At 40.1% G+C, this 19,655-nt stretch overlaps 2 protein-coding genes across 6 annotated transcripts in view; one reads left to right on the top strand and one right to left on the bottom strand.

The window, feature by feature from the left end:
* Nucleotides 1-6,556, top strand: part of RAD9B (RAD9 checkpoint clamp component B) — a 29,841-nt gene extending 23,285 nt beyond the window's left edge. For all 4 annotated transcript variants that reach the window (XM_040443908.1, XM_040443910.1, XM_040443909.1 and 1 more), the window contains one exon: nucleotides 5,861-6,556. In XM_040443908.1, the coding sequence (XP_040299842.1) occupies nucleotides 5,861-5,989 (129 nt within the window). In that variant the 3' untranslated portion in view covers nucleotides 5,990-6,556. The remainder of the gene's footprint in view (nucleotides 1-5,860) is intronic.
* A 1,316-nt stretch (nucleotides 6,557-7,872) lies between these two features.
* The window catches only part of PPTC7 (protein phosphatase targeting COQ7), a 37,530-nt gene continuing 25,747 nt past the window's right edge, over nucleotides 7,873-19,655 (bottom strand). The window contains exons 3-6 of one of the 2 annotated variants that reach the window (XM_040443912.1): nucleotides 18,484-18,682; nucleotides 14,723-14,846; nucleotides 12,943-13,072; nucleotides 7,873-11,822 (exon numbers count right to left, since the gene is read on the bottom strand). In XM_040443912.1, the coding sequence (XP_040299846.1) occupies nucleotides 11,764-11,822; nucleotides 12,943-13,072; nucleotides 14,723-14,846; nucleotides 18,484-18,682 (512 nt within the window). In that variant the 3' untranslated portion in view covers nucleotides 7,873-11,763. Of the gene's footprint in view, nucleotides 11,823-12,942; nucleotides 13,073-13,532; nucleotides 13,622-14,722; nucleotides 14,847-18,483; nucleotides 18,683-19,655 lie in introns of those variants that run through there. The other variant, XR_005781116.1, reaches the window with a different exon arrangement.

The raw sequence follows: 19,655 nt of genomic DNA, 5'->3' as shown, positions 1-19,655 counted from the left end.
GCCTCCATTCCCCTGCACTCTGGTTCTCCTCAAAGTATTTTAGAAGATTTTGTGCAAACCTTCTAGTTGAGGATGGAGTACAGGGGTTCAGAGTGCTGGCTCCAGATTTAGAGTTCCTGGGTTCACATCCCTGCTTGCCACTTACTAGCTGTGTGACTAGGACAAGTTACTCCTCTTTGTCTTAGTTTTTTTTTTTTTTTTTTTTTTAATCAGTAAAATGGAGATAATAATACTACCCATTAATTAGAACTGTGGAAACTAATTGAACCAATATATGGAGCTGGCACATGGTCGGCGCTCATTAAATGTTATTTTTACACGTCACTCTCCTGTCTTCAAAACTCTTGGATCATTCCTTTTTTCCCATGAGATTACACCTAAACTCCTCAGAATGGCATTCAGGGACCGTCCCTAAGATATTTCCTATGCTCTTCACTGGGCCTCCTCCTTCCCTCCCTCTTGCCCCATTACAGAACACACTCCACGCCGGGAATGGCAGATAGGTTTCCTCTCTAGTAACACCACCTGTCAGTCATTTGGTTGGGCAAGCTGAGAATGACTAAAGTTGTATCTCTAGTTGATTAGCAGTTATCTGCCATGCACACTAGAGGGCCATCACCTGTGAACCAGACTAAAATTGTAGCCATTATGGTGCTAGTGACATTCTTACGATAATATGGCCCATCCTGTTTGTTTCGTTTATTTTTTTTTTCAACGTTTTTTTATTTATTTTTGGGACAGAGAGAGACAGAGCATGAACGGGGGAGGGGCAGAGAGAGAGGGAGACACAGAATCGGAAACAGGCTCCAGGCTCTGAGCCATCAGCCCAGAGCCTGACGCGGGGCTCGAACTCACGGACCGCGAGATCGTGACCTGGCTGGGACGCTTAACCGACTGCGCCACCCAGGCGCCCCTGTTTCGTTTATTTTTAACTTGTCGTTTTAAAATAATTTCACTTCTAAAAAGTTGCAAAATTAGTACAAAGAATTCCTACATACCCTTCTCGCAGACTCCAAATGCTAACATTTATGTGTAACAGTACAATTATCAGTTCATCAGAGAAAAATCAGAAAGTACAAATAAGAGATTTTCAGAGATAATCACTATGAACACTTTTATTATTACTCTACCTGTTAAGACTTTTTCTGTGCATATGTACACACTCATACTTGTACACATGCACATCAATTTTTTTAAATTTTGAAATAAATTCAGACTCACAGAATTTAGTATATAATTCCCACATACCATTTACCCAGATTCCCTAAATGTTAACAGTCTCCTTTAATCTGGAACATTTTCTGAATCTTGTTTTGCCTTTCTTTACCTTGACACTTCACTAGAATATCCCTGATTTTGAATTGTCCTGATTTCTTCATGGTTAAATTTCAGCTGTGTATTTTTAGTAAGAATACAACAGAATGACGCTGTGTTCTTCTACATCATATCTGGAGGCACATGATGGAGACTTGCCTTGGTAATCCTAATTTTTATCATATAATTAAGGTGTTATCTGCCAGATCTCTCCACTGTAAAGGTACTTTTTTCTGTTAGTAATTGAAGGTGTCGTGGTGGAAGATACTTTGAAACTACATGAATATCCTGTTTCTCATCATACTTTTTGCCTACTAATTTTAGCATCCATTGATGCTTTTTTGGTCTAAAATAGTTATTACTGTGATGCTTGACAAATGGTAATTTTTTGGTGGGTAGTTTTTCTATTATCTGATGAAATTGCACTTTAATAACTTTCCTTCCCCTCATCTGTTATTGTTATTTAGATCACAAAATACTCTTGGATATTAATATTACTTTCTGGGTAATGATCCATAACTATCATTTATTTTGTTGCTTGAACTCTCCATATTTGGCCACTGGGAGACTATCTCTTTGGCATGTCTCCAGCATTTTTTGAGCACTTACTTTTGGGAAATTTAAAGTGTGCTAGGCTTGTGCTCGCTTCGGCAGCACATATACTAAAGTGTGCTAGGCTTAACTTGTATTTCTCTGACTCCAACCCAAATGGAATCAGCCACTTCTCCCAGAGTCCTGGTTCCTTTGATTGGGGATGGTAGACAAAAACAACTTGTGGGTAGTAGGTTTTGTGCTCCTTTGTACTTGGGTTTCCTTGCTTCTAGGGCCTCTCAGCAGACAGAACTAGGAAACATATGCATTTATTGACACATACACACATACTGATCAATTTTTGTATCTATTTGTGTACATACATACATATGTACACGAAAACCCATGCATTCATGATACCTCCAGTTCCAGTCCAACACCACCACCCCCTTTTCTTTATAACTCCTGTCTGACAATGAGAAACTTGGCTGTTACTATCCACAACATGTTTACTTATTGTTCAATCCAAGAACGTAGTTTCAGAATTGCTAACCCATACCCCTGGAAAAATGAATCTGCTAACAGAGGTATAATATTTGTGAACATTTTTGTGTCTTTAGCTATAAAGTATATATTCAAAAGACCGTTTTTCAAAGTTACTTAGGGTAGTTTCTTCCTTCACTCATATTTCAGTATGGTTATATTAATCATCATATGGATACCTTTGTTTGCTTGTCTTCCATTCTGGTTCTCCCCAAATCCTTGTTGATTTGGTCTTTGAGTGCTGACCTGTGAACAGCACTAGACGTCAGAACTATGCAAGCGTCTCTGCAGAGACAAAGAAGGGATCATCACTCCCTTCTTTGTACCCTTTGTAGAGAATACATCTCATTAGTTTTTCATTGATCATTTGTGTTAGTTTTGCACAAATGAGCAGATGCACGTATTTTATTTCTTCTCCTTTCTTATACTATACATGCTGTTTTCCGCTTGGCTTTTTGCACCTACTAGTATGTACTGCAAATCACTCCCTGTCACTTTCTATGTCCCCCCCCCCCAACAGTTGTGTAGTATTTCACCTGTGATGTACCATAATTAATTCAACCATTCTCTTATATGTGGGCATTTAGATAATCCCCCCTTATATTTTGCAGTTACAAAGCTGCAGTGAATAACTTTTACACATGTATTTTCATATTGTCGAAAGTGTATCTTCAAGGCAAATTCCTAAAAGTGTGTTGTTTTTTCTGCTTAAATATTTATTTTGAGAGGGAGAGACAGCACGGAAGCAGGTGTGGGGCAGAGAGAGGGAAAAAGAGAGAACCCAAGTAGGCTCTGCACTGTAAGCGTGGAGTCTGTTGTGGGGTTCAAACTCACGAACCATGAGATCATGACCTGAGCTGAAATCAAGAGTCGGATGCTTAGCCAGCTGAGTCACCCAGGTGCTCGAGTTTCATAAATTCTTTACATATTTTGGATACTGTACTGGACCTGTACTGGATAGGTCATTTGCAAACCACTTCCCCATTCTATAGGTTGCCTTTTAGTTTTGTTGATTGTTTCCTGCACTGTGCAGCAACTTTTTATTTTGATGTAGTCCCAATAGTTTATTTTTGCTTTTGTTTCCCTTGCCTCAGGAGACATATCTATAAAGAAGTTGCTACTGCCTGTGTCAAAGAAGTTACTGCTTGTGTTTTCTTCTAGGATTTTTGTGATTTCAGGTCTCCCATTTAGATCTTTAATCCATTTTGGATTTATTTTTGTGTATGGTGTAAGTAAGTGGTCCAGTTTTCCCAACTCCATTTGTTGAAGAGACATTCTTTGTCCCATCGGATATTCCTTCATCGAAGATTAATTGGCCATGTAATTGTGGGTTTATTTCTGGATTTTCTATTCTCTTCCATTGATCTTTGTGTCTGGTTTTGTGCCAGTACCGTACTGTTTTGATTACTACAGCTTTGTAATTTAACTTGAAGTCTGGAATTGTGATGCCTCCAGCTTTGCTTTTCTTTCAAGATTGCTTTGGCTATTTAGGGTCTTTTGTGGTTCCATACAAACTTTAGGATTGTGTGTTCTATTTTTGTAAAAATGCTGTTGGTGTTTTGGTAGGAATTGCACTAAATGAGTAGATTGCTTTGGGTAGTATAGACATTTTAACAGTATTTATTCTTCCAATCCATGAGCGTGGAATGCCTTTCCATTTCTTTGTGTCCTCTGCAATCTCTTAGTAGTGCTTTGCAGTTTTCAGAGTACACATCTTTTACCTCTTTGGTTAGGCTTATTTCTAGGTAGCTTATTATTTTGGGTGCAGTTTTACTGAGGCAAATTATTTATTTAATTATTTTTATTTATGTTTTGAGAGAGAGGGAGGAAGAGAGGGTGTGCGTGTGCATGAGAGCCTCGGAGGGGCAGAAGAAGGAGAGAATCTTAAGCAGGCTCCATGTCTTTTTTTTTTTTTTTAATGTTTATTTATTTTTGAGAGAGAGAGTATGCGAGTGTGGGGTAGGGGCAGAGAGAGAGGGACAGAGAATCCTAAGCAGGCTCTGCACTGTCAGCACAGAGCCCAACATGGGACTTGATCTCACACACCATGAGCTCATAACCTGAGCTGAAATCAAGAGTTGGACGTTTAGCTGACTGAACCACCAAGGTGCCCCTAAAGCAGTGGTTCTTAACCTGGGTGGTTATGCTCCCCAGAAGACACTGAGCGATGTCTAGGGGCTTTTTGGATGTTGCAGTTTGGTGGGGGGTGGGGAATGCTACTGGCATCTAGTGGATAGAGGCCATGGGTGCCGCTCAACATCCCCTGCTGCACAGCACAGTCCCCACAATGAAAAACCCTCAGCCCCAAAATGTCTGTAGTGCTGACTGCGAAACCCCAATTCAAAGGGTGAGCCAGCTGAAAATTCTAAAGGCAACCAGGAGAGTGTGGCAGGGGGAAGGTATGAGAAGAGTCAGTGAGTATCAAATGGGATGAAGACCCCAAATGGTCATTGACAAGGATGTGGTGATTTGGGGTGACCACAAGAACAGTTTGTGAAGTGATGGGGTCAGCAGCTTTTTCAGATAGGATTGAGGAATAGGAGAATGAGAAAATGGAGACAGTAAATGCAGACAACTCTACAGCAGAGGTCAGGCAACGGTTGGAAGTGGGGAATGGGATAAGGCTATTTTATATTTTAAAGATGAGAGGGGCGCTTGAGTGGCTCCGTAGGTTAGGTGCCTGACTTCAACTCAGGTCATGGTCTCACGGTTGGTGAGCTGGAGCCTGGCATCAGGCTCTCTGCTGTCAGTGCAGAGCCCGCTTCAGATCCTCTGCCTCCCTCTCTCTGCCCCTCCCGTTTGCTCTGTCTCTCAAAAATAAATAAATATTAAGAAAAAAAGAGATAAGTGACATTTGATTACAGTGGTGATATTCCTATTCAAGAGAGGAGAGGCCTGGGAGGCAGAGACAGGGAGGGAAGGATTGGCCTTAGCTGGGAGTGAGTGGTAGCCTCTGCTGAAGCAGGAGGGAAAGGGAAGATGAATTAGTCAAGTAGCCCGCAGAAGGTCCCTTTGTCTCCCACTGCCTTGGTGTGAGTTTTAATGGCTCAGGCAGGGGGCACTTAGGTGGCTCAGTTGGTTAAGTGTCCCACTCTTGGTTTCAGCTCAGGTCTCATGGTTCGTTAATTTGAGCCCCACACTGGGCTCTGTGCTGACAGAGCTCTACACTCCCTCTCTCTCTGCCCCTCCTCCACTCTGTCTCTCAAATAAATAAACTTAAAAAAAATTTTTTTTTTAATGGTTTAGAAGAGTCAGAAGCACATCACTTATCCCAAACTGTGCCTTGAAGTCAGGGAAAGGTTTTGTTTTAGGATGTGCTGGATCAGTCATGAAGGTTTGGGGTGTTCCATGAACCATCACCGTTAATGTTAGGGGACCATATTGGCCAAGTTTCTGAAAAGGGGCTGGTACCTGGGGCATCTAACGAGCACTTTCACTTGAGTAAACAGTGGAGTAACTTCTTTCCCTCCAGTTTTCTTGCATGTTCTTTGGAGCAGTTTCTTCTGACCAGCAAGAACGCTTCAACCACCCTTTTGACAGTCTGGCAACAGCAAGTGACAGTGAAGAGGACATGAATGATGGCAGTTTTTCCACATTCTAACACTTAATGATGGCTGAATTGGCCCTCAGCCCATTTGCTAGCTCACTTGCAACCTCAGACACGTTTTCACATTTAGTCAATAAAGATATTGTCTTGGCCTTCCTCGAAATGGGGGATGGGTTTCTGCTTTTCTCAACATCATCATCTGGTATAACAGCCATATCTAGAAATAGCTGCTTGTTAAGTGGACATATTTACTTTAAATCCATTATGCTACTTGGGAGGCAGAAGAGTTTTCCCGTGCAGGGAAAAAGCCCATTCTAGTTCTCCAATTCAGTGCACGTTCACACTAGAGCTTTTAGCATTTTCTTTGCCAGTTTTTATAAAGGTATTTAGACTTTCTTCAGCAGCTCTTTGGAATGCGTCAATATGGCCTGTGGTCTTGTGACTAGTAGGTAGCTTTTGTATTTGATTGCAAACATTTGAGTTTGGGTGCTTTCAGACAGTTAAAAGTTATGCAATCTTTTCTCGTGTAATGCATGACTTTTTTTGTTCATTGCTTTTTATACTTTAAGTAAAACAATCTCTGGAAAAAAAAGTCTGGAATAAAAATAATAGCTACCCCCCCCTCACTTTGGAGTTTTTTTAGGTATTGTAAAATTTTATTTTGTAGCCTTAAATTGTTCTGATTTTCATATGTGGTTTTTACATTTTGCAGTGTGATGCAGAAAAGAATATAATGGAACTGATGCCAAAAAATTATTTCTGTTATCTGACATAGATCAGCAGCCTCCACTGCCAGGGACCCTAGGTTTGGAGTAAAATGAGGTAGATTACAAATGTCTTTGTTCTTTGTCCGTCTGAGAATCAGCTTCCTACCTGAACAAACAGACTAAAAAATCTGGCACAAAACCATTGTTATGTAATTTTACGCCTGCCTCTCCCTCCCCCAAACCTGTTTAGAGTCGATTATAACCTGACAAACTCTTGACTTCTGTAACATCTTACTGTGGAGTCTTTGTGAACCAACACATCACAAGGAAATGTTTCACTGGCAAGCAGTTGTACGTTTTGTGAGGATTTCATACACAAAGGTGGCAGAGTGAATTAGTAAACTTTAGAACTGTGAACAGAGTTCTAACTAAAACCAGAATGAATTTGGCTCTTGTAGCTTAGTCAATGAGTCAGAGCTACCCACAATAACCTAATAAAAACTCAAGTTCATCCCAAAACGTTCCTCAGTGAATGAAAATGGGCTTTCACCAAGCTTTTTGTGGAAATTGGCAATGCCCACATAATTTCAAGTCCTTTCACACTGTAGCTAAAGATATACATATCTTATGCTTACACTGATGATTAACACTGAAATTTCACAAAGTCCTAACGATTGCGGATGACTACAAAGAGAGCAGGTGTACCCAAGAGTAACCGGAGGTCTCCTTGCAGACGATGAAGTTTCTGGTTCGCTTGCTGAAATGGGCAGAGGGGTGCACGTTGTGAAGGCACCCTCACCAATAATTGCCTGGATGCAGCACAAGTCTGGAAGACATAGTCACACTATTAAATTGTATGTAATTTGGGTTTTATAATTTGCATACAGAATGCTAAGTTTAAATGACACCAGATTTTTTTGTGGCTTCATTCCATACCATTTTTGGAAGATGCAAAAGCCTTCTCAGTTGGGAAAACATCTATATTTTACATTCAATTATCAGTCCATTTTGATGAATTTTTGAGGCAGCTAAACTGATGTAGTAAACCAGCTGGTGAAAAAGAGCTAAGTGGGATAAACTAGTAAAAGACAGAAAATGATAGCTACAAAGTAAGGAGTACTGCTGGCATGACTAACAGCCTTGGAAATGAGGACTTGACAGAGACCCACAAAATGCCAAGGGCTGGTGTCTTACGTAGTTAAGGTTCAAATTAAGAGGAGTTAACGCAGATTAGTATAAATACTATATTTATTAAATATCTTTACAGTTTATTTAAATGTATTTACAGAACTATTCCTGCATAAGTTATATTTCAGACATCCAATTCAGGTCATTGCCTCTTGGGTAAGACAAACAATGATAGTCTCAACAGAAAAAAGCAGCTCATTAGTATACACAAATTCAAATTTGCTTCATTATTTAGCCATCTTTGCCACAAACTACCTGCTAACAGTTAAAATTTTGCCATGGACACTGTTGATGTTTAGTTTGAGAAGTTCAATTTTGCAAAGAATTTTTTTTTAGCAAATAGAATCCAAATTCTTTTCTGCTTCACATTTTCAATTTTATAAGCAGATTTTGCTTTGTTTTTCATATTGTAAAATTTTTTCATTGCAAAATGTGATAGTTTCCAGGGAAATTGGATGCTGTAGCTTCTACCAAAGATAGCTGGTATAAGGTGACAAGGAACCATGAACTTATTCCAGAGGACAAACATTTACAGTTCTAGCCAATCTTGTTTACAATCTCCAAAATGCTCCAAACCGACTCAGTGAATCCCAACAACTCCTGCCTCGTTACTCAAGGTGGTGGGTTGGTGCTACTGAAGGTGGTACTGAAGGCTACTGTTCTATCCAGAACAAATGCAGCTGACAGGAGAGGACACACTCCTATCACGCAAAGCTTAAAATCTAGTTTCTAATCTAGACACAGCCCGCCCCCCCAGACATGCATACCTGGAATGGATTCTTTTGTGATTTAGTACCTATCAACCACATCAAGCCAGGACAGTAATTCAGGACAAGTAACTTGTTTCCCCCACCCCCATTTCTTCTTTCAGTTTTGAAGAGCCTATGGATTCTACTGCATTATCCATTCAGTAAATTTTTTTGTGCGCAGGCAGCTTAAGTTCACAGGAAGAAATAAGGTTCTGATATGTTTAGAGTGCACATTTTAAAACAGAATAAAATAAAAATTTCAAGCATGTGATAAAAATATTGATTTTTATAATACAGTATTGCTTTATAAATATAGATGGAAAAGCTATAAACTTTACTGGTCTTTGGTGCATCCAGAGAGGGATAAATAATTTGCCATTTGTAAATTAGAAATCCAAATTCTCTTTTGTTATAAAAGTCCATTGGATGAGGCAAATGTGTGTGTGTGTGTGTGTGTGTGTGTGTGTGTGTTTATACCGCTTGATTTAAAATACAACTAACACACACATCAAGTTCAGAATCAGACCCACCAAGTAGTATATCTCAGTCACACCCCCCAGAGACTTGGGTTCTGTGACCTGGAAAATTCCAGTATGGATCCAGCAGAGCCTCTGATTGCTGGGAGTGGAAGGAGAGTTCCCTGTTAAGCAGCACTTCAACTGACCACTCCCCCCAACCCCCAGTCACAAAATGAAGTGCTCAACACACAAAGGACAGGGCAAAAGAAAATAGAGAAAATACTGTGTCACTAATCTACAGGCCAGGTCCAAAGTCAGTTCCACTGTGAAACTCAATTCTTGTCCTGCTACTTTCAACATCACTGACACAAAGGATGTCGGTTTCTAACAGTCATTTCTCAAAAAAAGTAAGTTGATTAAATAAATGTGTTGTGTAAAACACCACCAATCTAGCTTTATAAAGATTGTGTTTGAAGGGTTAAATGAGAGCAGAGGAAAGCCAGTGACTTGAACAGAACTGCTCTTACAAGTAATTAAATGTAGGCATTGGAAAATTAATGCAAAATATATCCAGATCATAAGGCTACATACCTCTGACCAGAAATAATTAAAAACCCAAACAAAAGAACTGAAATTGTCAGTCCAAGTATAAATGTATTCCTTCCAACAAAACCCTTCTGGATGCAACTTTCTTTACTTTTTAAATACACAGAGACTGCAAACAGTTTGTGCAAAATAAATACCCCACCACTTGCCACTCACGCTTCTGTGTTTTATCAAAGCACGATGGCTACTCATTATTTCAACAGTCTCCCCTCCATCCCCCTGCCCCGTCCCCTATCTCCTCTACCAAAGAATTCTGTTTTGTCAAGTTAGGGTAGTTAAGGCATTCTGACATGTAATTAAAGGTGATTCAAAATAGATATCTAACATTATGCCAATTTAGGAATAGTAGATAAATTACTGAACAGCTTACAAATGAATAACTCATTCTTATTATAAATGAAATGCCTGTTACAAGCATGATGCATTGAAATATAGTAATGACATGTACATGGTACATGTTAAACAATTTTAAATAAAACAAAAGCTTGACAGTTACTCAAATATACAGTACAAATTCACAAAACAAAATCTTTTAAAACAAGTTGAGGTAACCCCAAACATAAGTTTTAATGCAATAAACCAGGGAATAAGTATCTCCTTTAGAGAAAGAGACTTTCTGTATTCTCCTCCAGTAGATTCTCATCAGGTTTAATTGCATTCTCATCTATACACCAATGTTACCTGACTTATATATAAAACATGGCTTTAATTTAAGAATTTCTAAGTGTATATATATATATATATATACGTATATATATATATGTATATATATATATATACATGTATATATATATATATTTTTTTTCTACCACCAAGTTAATGAAGGAAAAAAAACTGACCCAAAAATATATATCTTTACAGCAGTCGACTTGTACACAAACCTTAAAAATAAGTCTGGGCTTGCAGATAAAGGGAAAACTGAATGCGGGGTAGTTTTATAAGGAAACTATACACTGCAAGATGGCTATTCGGAAACTGTAAACATTAAGCTTGATTCAGAAACCCCTAAATTTCTGTGTAGGGCAAATGCAAATGTCAGATCATCACCAGGAGTTTTCCCTGTGGACTCTTGTGCTGTTGCCATCACCCAAGGTGCTCTTTCCACACAGACTCCCCGAATGTGGTGCACGCTCTACGGAGAGCAAGGCTACTAATGACAGGTCTGACAGGGAGACCAGGAGTAGCACGACTGTAAAAGCCAACAAAATTCAAAGTTACAGCTGTCCACTGTGAGGCCTGTGGCCCAGGGACTCCCACACAGGGGCATCGTATCTGACAGCTGGGAGGAACTTCACAACATTAAATTTCTAGGCTTTGAGGAGTTTACAATATTGAATATTTCCATTGAAAAATGTTAGTAGGGAGTCTCCCTCACCCCTCCTGCAGATCAGGCCACCAGCCTATGATTTGGACCACTCAATAAACTGCCGAAACTTTCCTTACAGGAGTACAATTAGGCATCTTTTAAAAACCACAGAACATTTGCATCCATAGAACTAAACTGAAGTTTTCTTCCAATTTGTAACAAAAAAGCTCCTGGGATAAAGACTTCATAATCCAGAGCAGTGTTTTAGAGCAGAATTATAAGCCCCTGAAAAAGAGGAGTTTATAATGAAAACATAAAGCCACACCCAATCATCATAACAAAGACTGTATAGTACGTGTGTAACGTTTCTTTTGATGATAATGTATGTTTCTAGTAGATGTACCATAACATACAATTTGTGTTAGACTTTAAAAATCCCTTTTACACACTGTAATTTTGAATGCACGTTACCAACATCATCATTTTCAATGCCTAAACCATTTTGGAAACGCAATAGCCATTTTGGCCTTGCAAACCTCCATCCCATCGGAGAAAGGACAGTAGGAAGTGAAGGCCTATCTTCAAATCTTGATTCTCTTCAAAGTTGCTGGCAGATAATGAGCTAGCGAACAAACGACAGTAGTGGTTCTCCACAAAGATCTCAACCGGGTCTCAAAAAGACAGGCAAAGGCTTACATCACCGGCCATCGAGATCAGTGGCAAAGAAACACGGTCCTGCCAGCAGGATCAGCACATGTGGCAGGGGATAACTTGGGAAGATGAAAGGAAAGGCCGGAGTTGACACCTAGGCGGGTCAGTCTGTATACTCAGCCACTATTGAAAGAAGGACGGTGATGTCATCTGGCTTTCCACCTAAAATGAAAATGAAAATGAAAATGAAAATGTATTCAGAGATCTTAAAAGGAAAAGTCAATTAAAAAAGTAAGCCTAAGCAGGTACTAGGAGATAAAAGTTTGCAAGTAAGGCAGGTTTGATGTGTCAACATGCTCTAGTAGAAAAGTATTTGATATGGAAAATATCTGATAAAGAGAAATAGTTTAAAAAAAAATGACATGTAGTTTAACTGAGGTTTAAAAAAAACCTTCGCTGCTTCTTTACCACAGGAGCTCTATTAAAATGGCTACCACATCCTCTGTCTACAGCAATCGCAGTAAACTAGACAAATCTGGTTGGGATAAATTCTGCCTGATGAGAAAGTTACAGGCTTTTACTCACAATCCTAATTTGGACAAACATATCTAATGTTTTGAAACTAGGAATAGTCTTGTATTCTAATCTGCCAAACAGCTATGGCATGTGCTTTTTTCTATTTTAATACTTCCTGGAGGGCTAAGAAATGCTTTACATGTCACAATATTGTACCAGCAAGACACTGACCAACTCCACAAGTTCTGATACGACAGCACAACATGTCACCCCAGCTCTAAGACTGAGCTGCTGGCCTGCTCCCGAAGTTACATATCGTTCAGCAGATAGAAGGACTCTTGAGGCAAGGGCAGTTTAACATTGCTTTCCCCTTCAAAACCTGCTGTGGTAATCTGGCAGGCAAATATCGTCAACGAGTCCCACAAGGCCAGAGGAAGGGAGAAGTGAAATGTCAGACCCGTGAAGGGCAGAATGTTAAGCTGTTAGGAATGTCCAGGGCCTCTAGGCAGACTTAGAGGCCTTTTGGGCTCAGGTCCAAGCAGTGCAGTGGTGGCAATAAAGGGCTTCAGGTTCCGCCTGCCTCTAGAGCCAATGGAGTTCAGTTCTGGAGGGCATCCTCTGTGGGGAAGACACGATGACAGGTACTTGCTCTTGTCCTTCAGTGCTAGGGCCTGCTGACCAGGCTCAAAGCCACGGGCTCCCAACTGAAGAGGATATCTTACCGGTCTCACCCCAGTGCTCTAGTTTACCTCACCCCACAGCCCAGAATGCTCCCATCCTACTATGTCCCCAGTTAGTCCCTATGACCTTCCTAAGGAATGCTTACCTCTCACATTCAATCCGTTGTCACATGCAAACTGTGCAAAAGGTGACATATAATTTGGGTCATAGGCCAGCTCATGGGCTTGCTCAGCAATGCTTCTTGCCGTCTGTTGTATACTCTCATAATTTGAATTCTAAGACGAAAGGATGAGGGAGTTATCTTTACACAATGCCTCATAGGATTTCTGCACACAAGTACATACGCTTTTTGTAAATACCACTTTTTGAGACAGTAACATTTATCTAGCCACAGTTTCCAGCATTTCAGTTTTTACTCTAGTTAGAGAAGACATTAAAACATTACACCTTCAGTAAAATGAACAAGGCCACCAGTGCTGCCTGCACAAGATGTCAGTCAGATGTCATTCTTTGCTCAGGTGGCCTTGGGCCCTGAAGGTTGGATTTCCGTTTCTGCTTTTTTTCCCATGTGGAATTCTTAAGGTATTCTTGCTAAAACTGGACAGGACTGAAAAGGTGGATTTTGATAGCACTTCAGGGAGGACCTCAAAAGTTTCCTTGCTTAGGAATGCGACCCTGGCCAACCACACAGTTTGCTCTCCAAGTGAGAGCTGCCAGGTGTCCTATTGAAAATACCTTCAGAATTTTATATCATGATGAAAGATTCTTGTTTAGCTGTGTGATCTTGATCCATACCCTTATCCTTGCTGCTTCAACCTCCTCATCTGTAAAATGGGGATGGGAAACAAGGTCCACTTTAGCTCTAACATGCTAAGACTCGGAATAGTTTTAGTATAAATAAATAACAGGCTTCTGCTTCAATGTCGCTTCCTCAAAGAGGCCTTCCCCGGCCAATCTTTCTAAAACAGCAGCTTGCTTTATTCTCTGTTCCTTCACCCTGCTTTAGTTTCTTTCTAAGCCACCAACATTTATTATATATTTCTTTCTTTGTATTATCTTTCTCCACTAGAACGTCAGCTCCATATGGAAGGAATGTGTCATTTCTGCTTACCACTCTGTCACCACGCAGAGCACAGGGCCAGCTCCATATAAGCACCTGACCTTTACTGTATCCCACAGATGGGGCATGACACTAAGGACCTCGTATACATGGTCTTAGTCTATAAATTATAATAGCATTGTGGTGAGGATTAACTAAGACCATGGTACCCCCCACCCCATTTTAAAGGTGAGGAAAATATTGCTTAAAAACAGTTCAGCAACTTACTTTAAGTCATAACTGCTTACTGGTAAGGACCTAGGAAAAGACTAATTTTCCCCAGAGTTAGTAGTTTTACAAAGCCAGGAAAATATGGAAAAACTGGTTTTTACTTCCTTCCACTCTCTATATGGGCCAAGTCTGAATTTTTAGTTACTGGGACAGCTCAGCTGACATCAAGGCCCCTAGCTGCCTGTTGTCCTTGGCCTGGCTGGCTCTAGTGTGGTGATTTCTTGTCTTTCCTGACCTCAACACCTGCTGAGTCTGTTAAGAAATAAAAGGAGAAAAAGACAACCAGGAACCAGCACCATTAAAATACAATTAAAAATACAAGAAATGTCTCATCTGGACTTTCCTACCTTTACCATTTTTTTTTTTTTAAACCTTTACCACTCTACTAAAAGGTGTAGGTGGGAAACCTCTTTTTTCTCAAGTACTCCAATTGTGACTATTTCCATTTACAATTGCTTGAAAGACCAGAACTATTATTTCTTTCCTAAATTTACAAGAGTCCTTTCCTACAAAAGAGATAATACAATTGTACCAATAAAACTTAGCTGCCCAGAGAGGGCCTCTCCTTCCACGAACTAACCTTTGAGTTAATTACCTTTAACTTTTTTAGCTCCTGAAGGATCATATAATCAGGCATGTTGTCAAAAAGTCCATCTGTTGCCGTCAGGATAATGTCTCCTAACTGGACATCAAAAGATGTGCTATCAGCAGCATCCGGGCTGTGACAAGGACAGGGTAGGGGCAAAGTTACAAGAGGCCTTCAGAGATATGGTGAAAGTTTCCAACAGGCACTATGTTATATTGTAATGAGGCTATAAGAAAAACTAATTTATAATAACAGAATAAAAAAAAAATTAAAAAAACCCCAGTCACAGGGCGCCTGGTGGCTCAGTAGGTTAAGTGTTGGACTTCAGCTCAGGTCATGATCTCACGGTTCACAAGTTCGAGCCCCGCGTTGGGCTCTGTGCTGACAGCTCAGGGCCTGGAGCCTGCTTGGGATTCTGTGTCTCCCTCTCTCTCTGCCCCTCCACTGCTCGTGCTGGCTCGCTCTCCCTCTCTCTCAAAAAAGAATAAAAAACATTAAAAAAAAAAACCCCAGTTGTTCTGAAATTCCTAACCTTGAAAAAAATTAATTGAAAAATCTGATATAAATGTTTCAAAAGCTTAACTGAAACTACCAAGTAAGACTGAGTTTGATGATTAGTCACAAAGGGCTTACAAGGAGGAAGGGTTCTTTTCTGAGTCAGAACTAACATGCCTCTAAAAGCCTAGTAGAAATGAGTCTTTATTTCCTAATTCTTTAGAGCCAAATTCCATCCTCTCTTATTCATTTTCTACTCATCAGTTTCCCTGCAGGCTTGACTCTGGCTCTCAGGAGGCTGCCGTAATAGTGTAACAAGAGAGCACCATGGAAGAGAGCATGCAAATCCTGTAAGAATTCACATGAAATACCTACAATATTTCTCACTATAGTGCCAGTAATCACTAGTATTACTACTAGATTAGTATTAGTATGGACTAGTAAGGCAGAGTAGGGACTGTGTGTCTCCAGGGCTTAAAGAGTGCTCATCATGTAAGTTTTTTTTTTTTTTAACGTTTATTTATTGTTGAGAGAGAGAGAGAGAGAATGAATGCAAGCGGGGGAGGGGCAGAGAGAGAGGGAGACACAGAATCCGAAGCAGGCTCCATCCAGGCTCTGAGCCGTCAGCACAGAGCCTGACACGGGGCTCAAACTCACAAACACGAGATCATGACCTGAGCTGAAGTCAGACACTTAATCGACTAAGCCACCCAGGCACCCTGTCATCACCTAAGTATTTAATTATTAGTATGCCTGGTGCAAAGTAGGTCTTCAAGAAATATCTAATAAGTGAAGAAACAAAGTAACCCTCCAAATTGGGAAAAACTGTTCAACACATTGTTAATGAAGAGAGGAATGTACAGACATTGTGTGCATGTGTGTGTGTGTGTAGGGGGGGTAGATTCATAAACACAGACGCTTCCATATGCAGAGAATAAATCTGGAAGGACACAATGAACAGACAACAGTGGCTGAGGAGAGAGAATGTATTGCTGGGGGATGGGATAGGAGGTAGATTTTTCACTACATCTTTTTGTATGCAACTTTAAAAAAGATAGATGGGAGTGGTTTTTTGCTTGTTTTTCTGTGATAACACCTGATGAAAACAGATACAAGAAGTGGAGTGGGGGGGGGGTGGATCTCAGGTGGGGAGAAAAGATCATATACTCAAAGAGTCAAAGGCCCTCTCCCAAAGGCTGGTTCTCAGCCATCTCCAAAGGCCAGCTTCACTGAATCCAAGCCTCCAAGGTGAAGGAAAGGTGAAATATCTAATAATCTGCCTTAACCTGTAATTAGGGAACAAATGCAAAGAAAAAAATTTACACACTGATCCAGAAAGGAGAAGCCAGAACCAAGTACCCTGAGCTTGACAGAAAAATCCCAAAACTTGTTTGTGTAACTGATACGTTATAAAATATGTGAAGAGAAAACATAAAAACCCACCCACCCACGCCTGCTGGGGATTTATACAAAGTGCACTGAGAAAATTTCTGGTTCATCTACTCCTGACTGAGGAAAAGAAGTAGCACATTTCAAAGTTCTGTGATGGGCTTTGGCTTACACATATCACTTACACATTTATATCACAAATATTTTGTAAAGACAGCAAACCAAAAGGAAACTAAAGGAAACCTGTAAATTAAGGAAAAATTATACTTTATAGATATGAGGAACCGAGTGACAAAAGAAATGTCATTCAGCAGGAGGAAAAAAGACTGTAAAACTGGTGGAAACCAGGTCGATTTCTTCTGTGGAATAAAGAGAAACAATGCAAGACACTTCACAGTTGCTCAGACTTTGGAAACGAATCAGATTCTAGAAGTTTAGATTAATGACCAGGTTGGCAGTGAAGCTCTATTTTCTGCTGAGGTTTTTCTTCCCCAGGAGTGTCCTTTGCTATCCTGCCTGTGTGAGACTCGCTACCATTGGACGGTTTGTCCTCTTCTCCCAACACTCCCACCCATGAGCTTGGTGTTCCGCCAGCTGCAGTTTTGCCCGTTTTGATTGAACATACTGTGCTGCTGGAAACTTTTGACTGCACTGAAACACGAGCTGAAGTCACATGCTAGCAAGCTGTCTGTGGGCTCCAGGGGGAAGCAACCTCCACCTCGCTGGCAGGCCAGAGCGCTGCCCTAACCAGACTGTCCCAAAGATAGCGTGTGAGGTATGGCAGGGCAGCTCTAGCACTCAGATGCCAAAATAACAAGAATCAAATAAGGGAAAATTAAAACACTGCTCTCTGTAACTGTTAGCTGAGCTTGGTATCTACCACCCCCTGGGGTTCTGCTTTCTCCTCACTCCAATATGGCTAATATGAATATATGTTAGAGCCAAATGAAGAAGGGACTATAATGAAATATTCTTCCAATTATGGTAACATACCTTAATCTGAAAGTAAAAAAATGCTTCCCTCTCTCTAGGAGTCAGCAACAGACCTAGATGGACAATCCTGAATACCTAATTATACAATATACTCATTCCAGTTTAAAAGATGGCAGTAATAATCATTCTATCTTAGTTTGCACTCGAAATCTGGCTTAATAAGAACTATTAAGTAGAGACAACAGACCTTTGCAAGACTACTTCTATTTTTACAAAAGGTTCATTACCCATTTTACAACATTCATGAATCATAATCATAATCTGGCACAATCAAATAGGTTTGTGCCAGGTCCCATAAGGTTGTTAAAGGAAGAGGAATCTGAGACTGTCTTAGCTTTATTCTGTACTCTGATCTTAGGAAAAATAAACTGTAAAAGTTGATTCAGAAAAGTAGTTATTGTCTTGAAAGGTCTTGACAATTTAAAAGTTCTATTTGATGCATATAATAGGAGGCGGCCCTGAGAATCAGGAAGTTATTCTGATAAATAAAGCAGATGTCTGTTTGAACTCTTCCCTAACAACATATGCAAATTCTCATACGGGCAGTGGCATGCATAGACAATGATTCACTTCTCCAGCACAATTTAACAAATATAACCGTATATACCATGTTGGTCTTGGTATGAAAAACTGATATTCTGTAAGCTTGAAGAATATTTTCAGTCTTGTCAAATTATTGGGTGTTTGTTAGAATTCAACTTGGCTGCAATAGCCAGCAAAATATCTTTCAGTCAAACTAAAAGATCTTTTTGATGAGAACATTCTCAATGTGCCTTATGTCATATGAGAACTGAAAATGCCCATCTCCACTGTAGGTAAAGGGGGATGGGAGGAGGATGTGGGCGAGCCATGTCCTACTGGCTCTTAATGTAATGGCCAAGAGGGGAGATTACCTGTCACTCAGGACGACTCCCTCGGCTTCAGGTGGTGCAATTGAGAGCTGGAATGGAGTGTTGAAGTAATGCTGCTGCTCATCTGATCGGTGCACAACTTCACCACCCCTGACAACCAGGAAGCCCGAATCGCCCAGGTTTGCTGTGTGTAAGCGGTGGCTAGTTCTGTCCAGCACCACAATGCAGGCAGTACTGCTACCTAGAAACAAAAATGATCCCCGTTTATTTTTTCTTTCTACCTTCCTATCTTTGCATCCACATTTTTATCACATCACCCCAAAAAGCAATATGCCACAACTGGAACCTCCTTTGCCTATCTTAGTCATGCTCCAAATCTCCGATAAGTGTCAATAGTAACCTGATCAGGGTCAACATAATAGGGAAAGAAATATTACACATAGTAAGCAGGCCCCTGAATCTGAAATCTTTCATTTGCAGAGACAGAAAACAATAAAAATGGCTGGTATCTAACCATACTTTTTTCATTTCAATAGCACTATAATCTGTGCCAAGTGCTCAAAACCATGTTGTTGAAATTTTAAATTTTAATACTTAAATGCCAGAATAAGAATGTTATGTTTTCCTGACATTTCTCATTAGTCATCAGCAGGAAGCCTTCTCCATGAAATTCACTAAAATTTAAGAGGGCACATAACTATAATATTTAACCAGATTTCCATCTGTTGAGGTCATGAGGAACCTTCATCAAAGACTGACTTGCTATGAAGTGACAAGACCAATTTTTCTCAGGTAGCCTATGGGATCCACCTGTTGACCTTACAGAGACCATTAATGTTCAGAGAGAAGCGAGCATGTCCAAGCAGAGAGCAAAAGCTTCTGTGTAGCTTTGCAGCACACAGCTCACATGACCTGCAGATTGAAAAGCTGATGTACCACCAGTACTACTGCTTTCAAGTACTAAAATTTAAACTTATACCTACAGAAAAAGTGGCAAAATAGAAAAATAAACAGTTCACCAAGAAGTAAATGTAAATGGTCTTTAAATATATGAAAAAATCATCATCACACTAGTAGCCATTTTGCCTATTAGTTTAACAAGAGTCCAAAAAAAAAAAAAAAGAAAAAAAAAATCCTGCGTGGTGTTGACAAGAGTGCAGGGAACATGGTCATTCTTATTCCATGATGGTGGGAGGGTAAAACTAAACAACCTT

This window comes from Herpailurus yagouaroundi, unplaced genomic scaffold, assembly GCF_014898765.1.
Source record: "Herpailurus yagouaroundi ecotype Mexico unplaced genomic scaffold, PumYag 191, whole genome shotgun sequence".
NCBI classification, from domain to species: Eukaryota; Metazoa; Chordata; class Mammalia; order Carnivora; family Felidae; genus Herpailurus; species Herpailurus yagouaroundi.
Note: the sequence above shows the minus strand (reverse complement) of the source record. Positions and strands in the feature narration are given on the sequence as shown.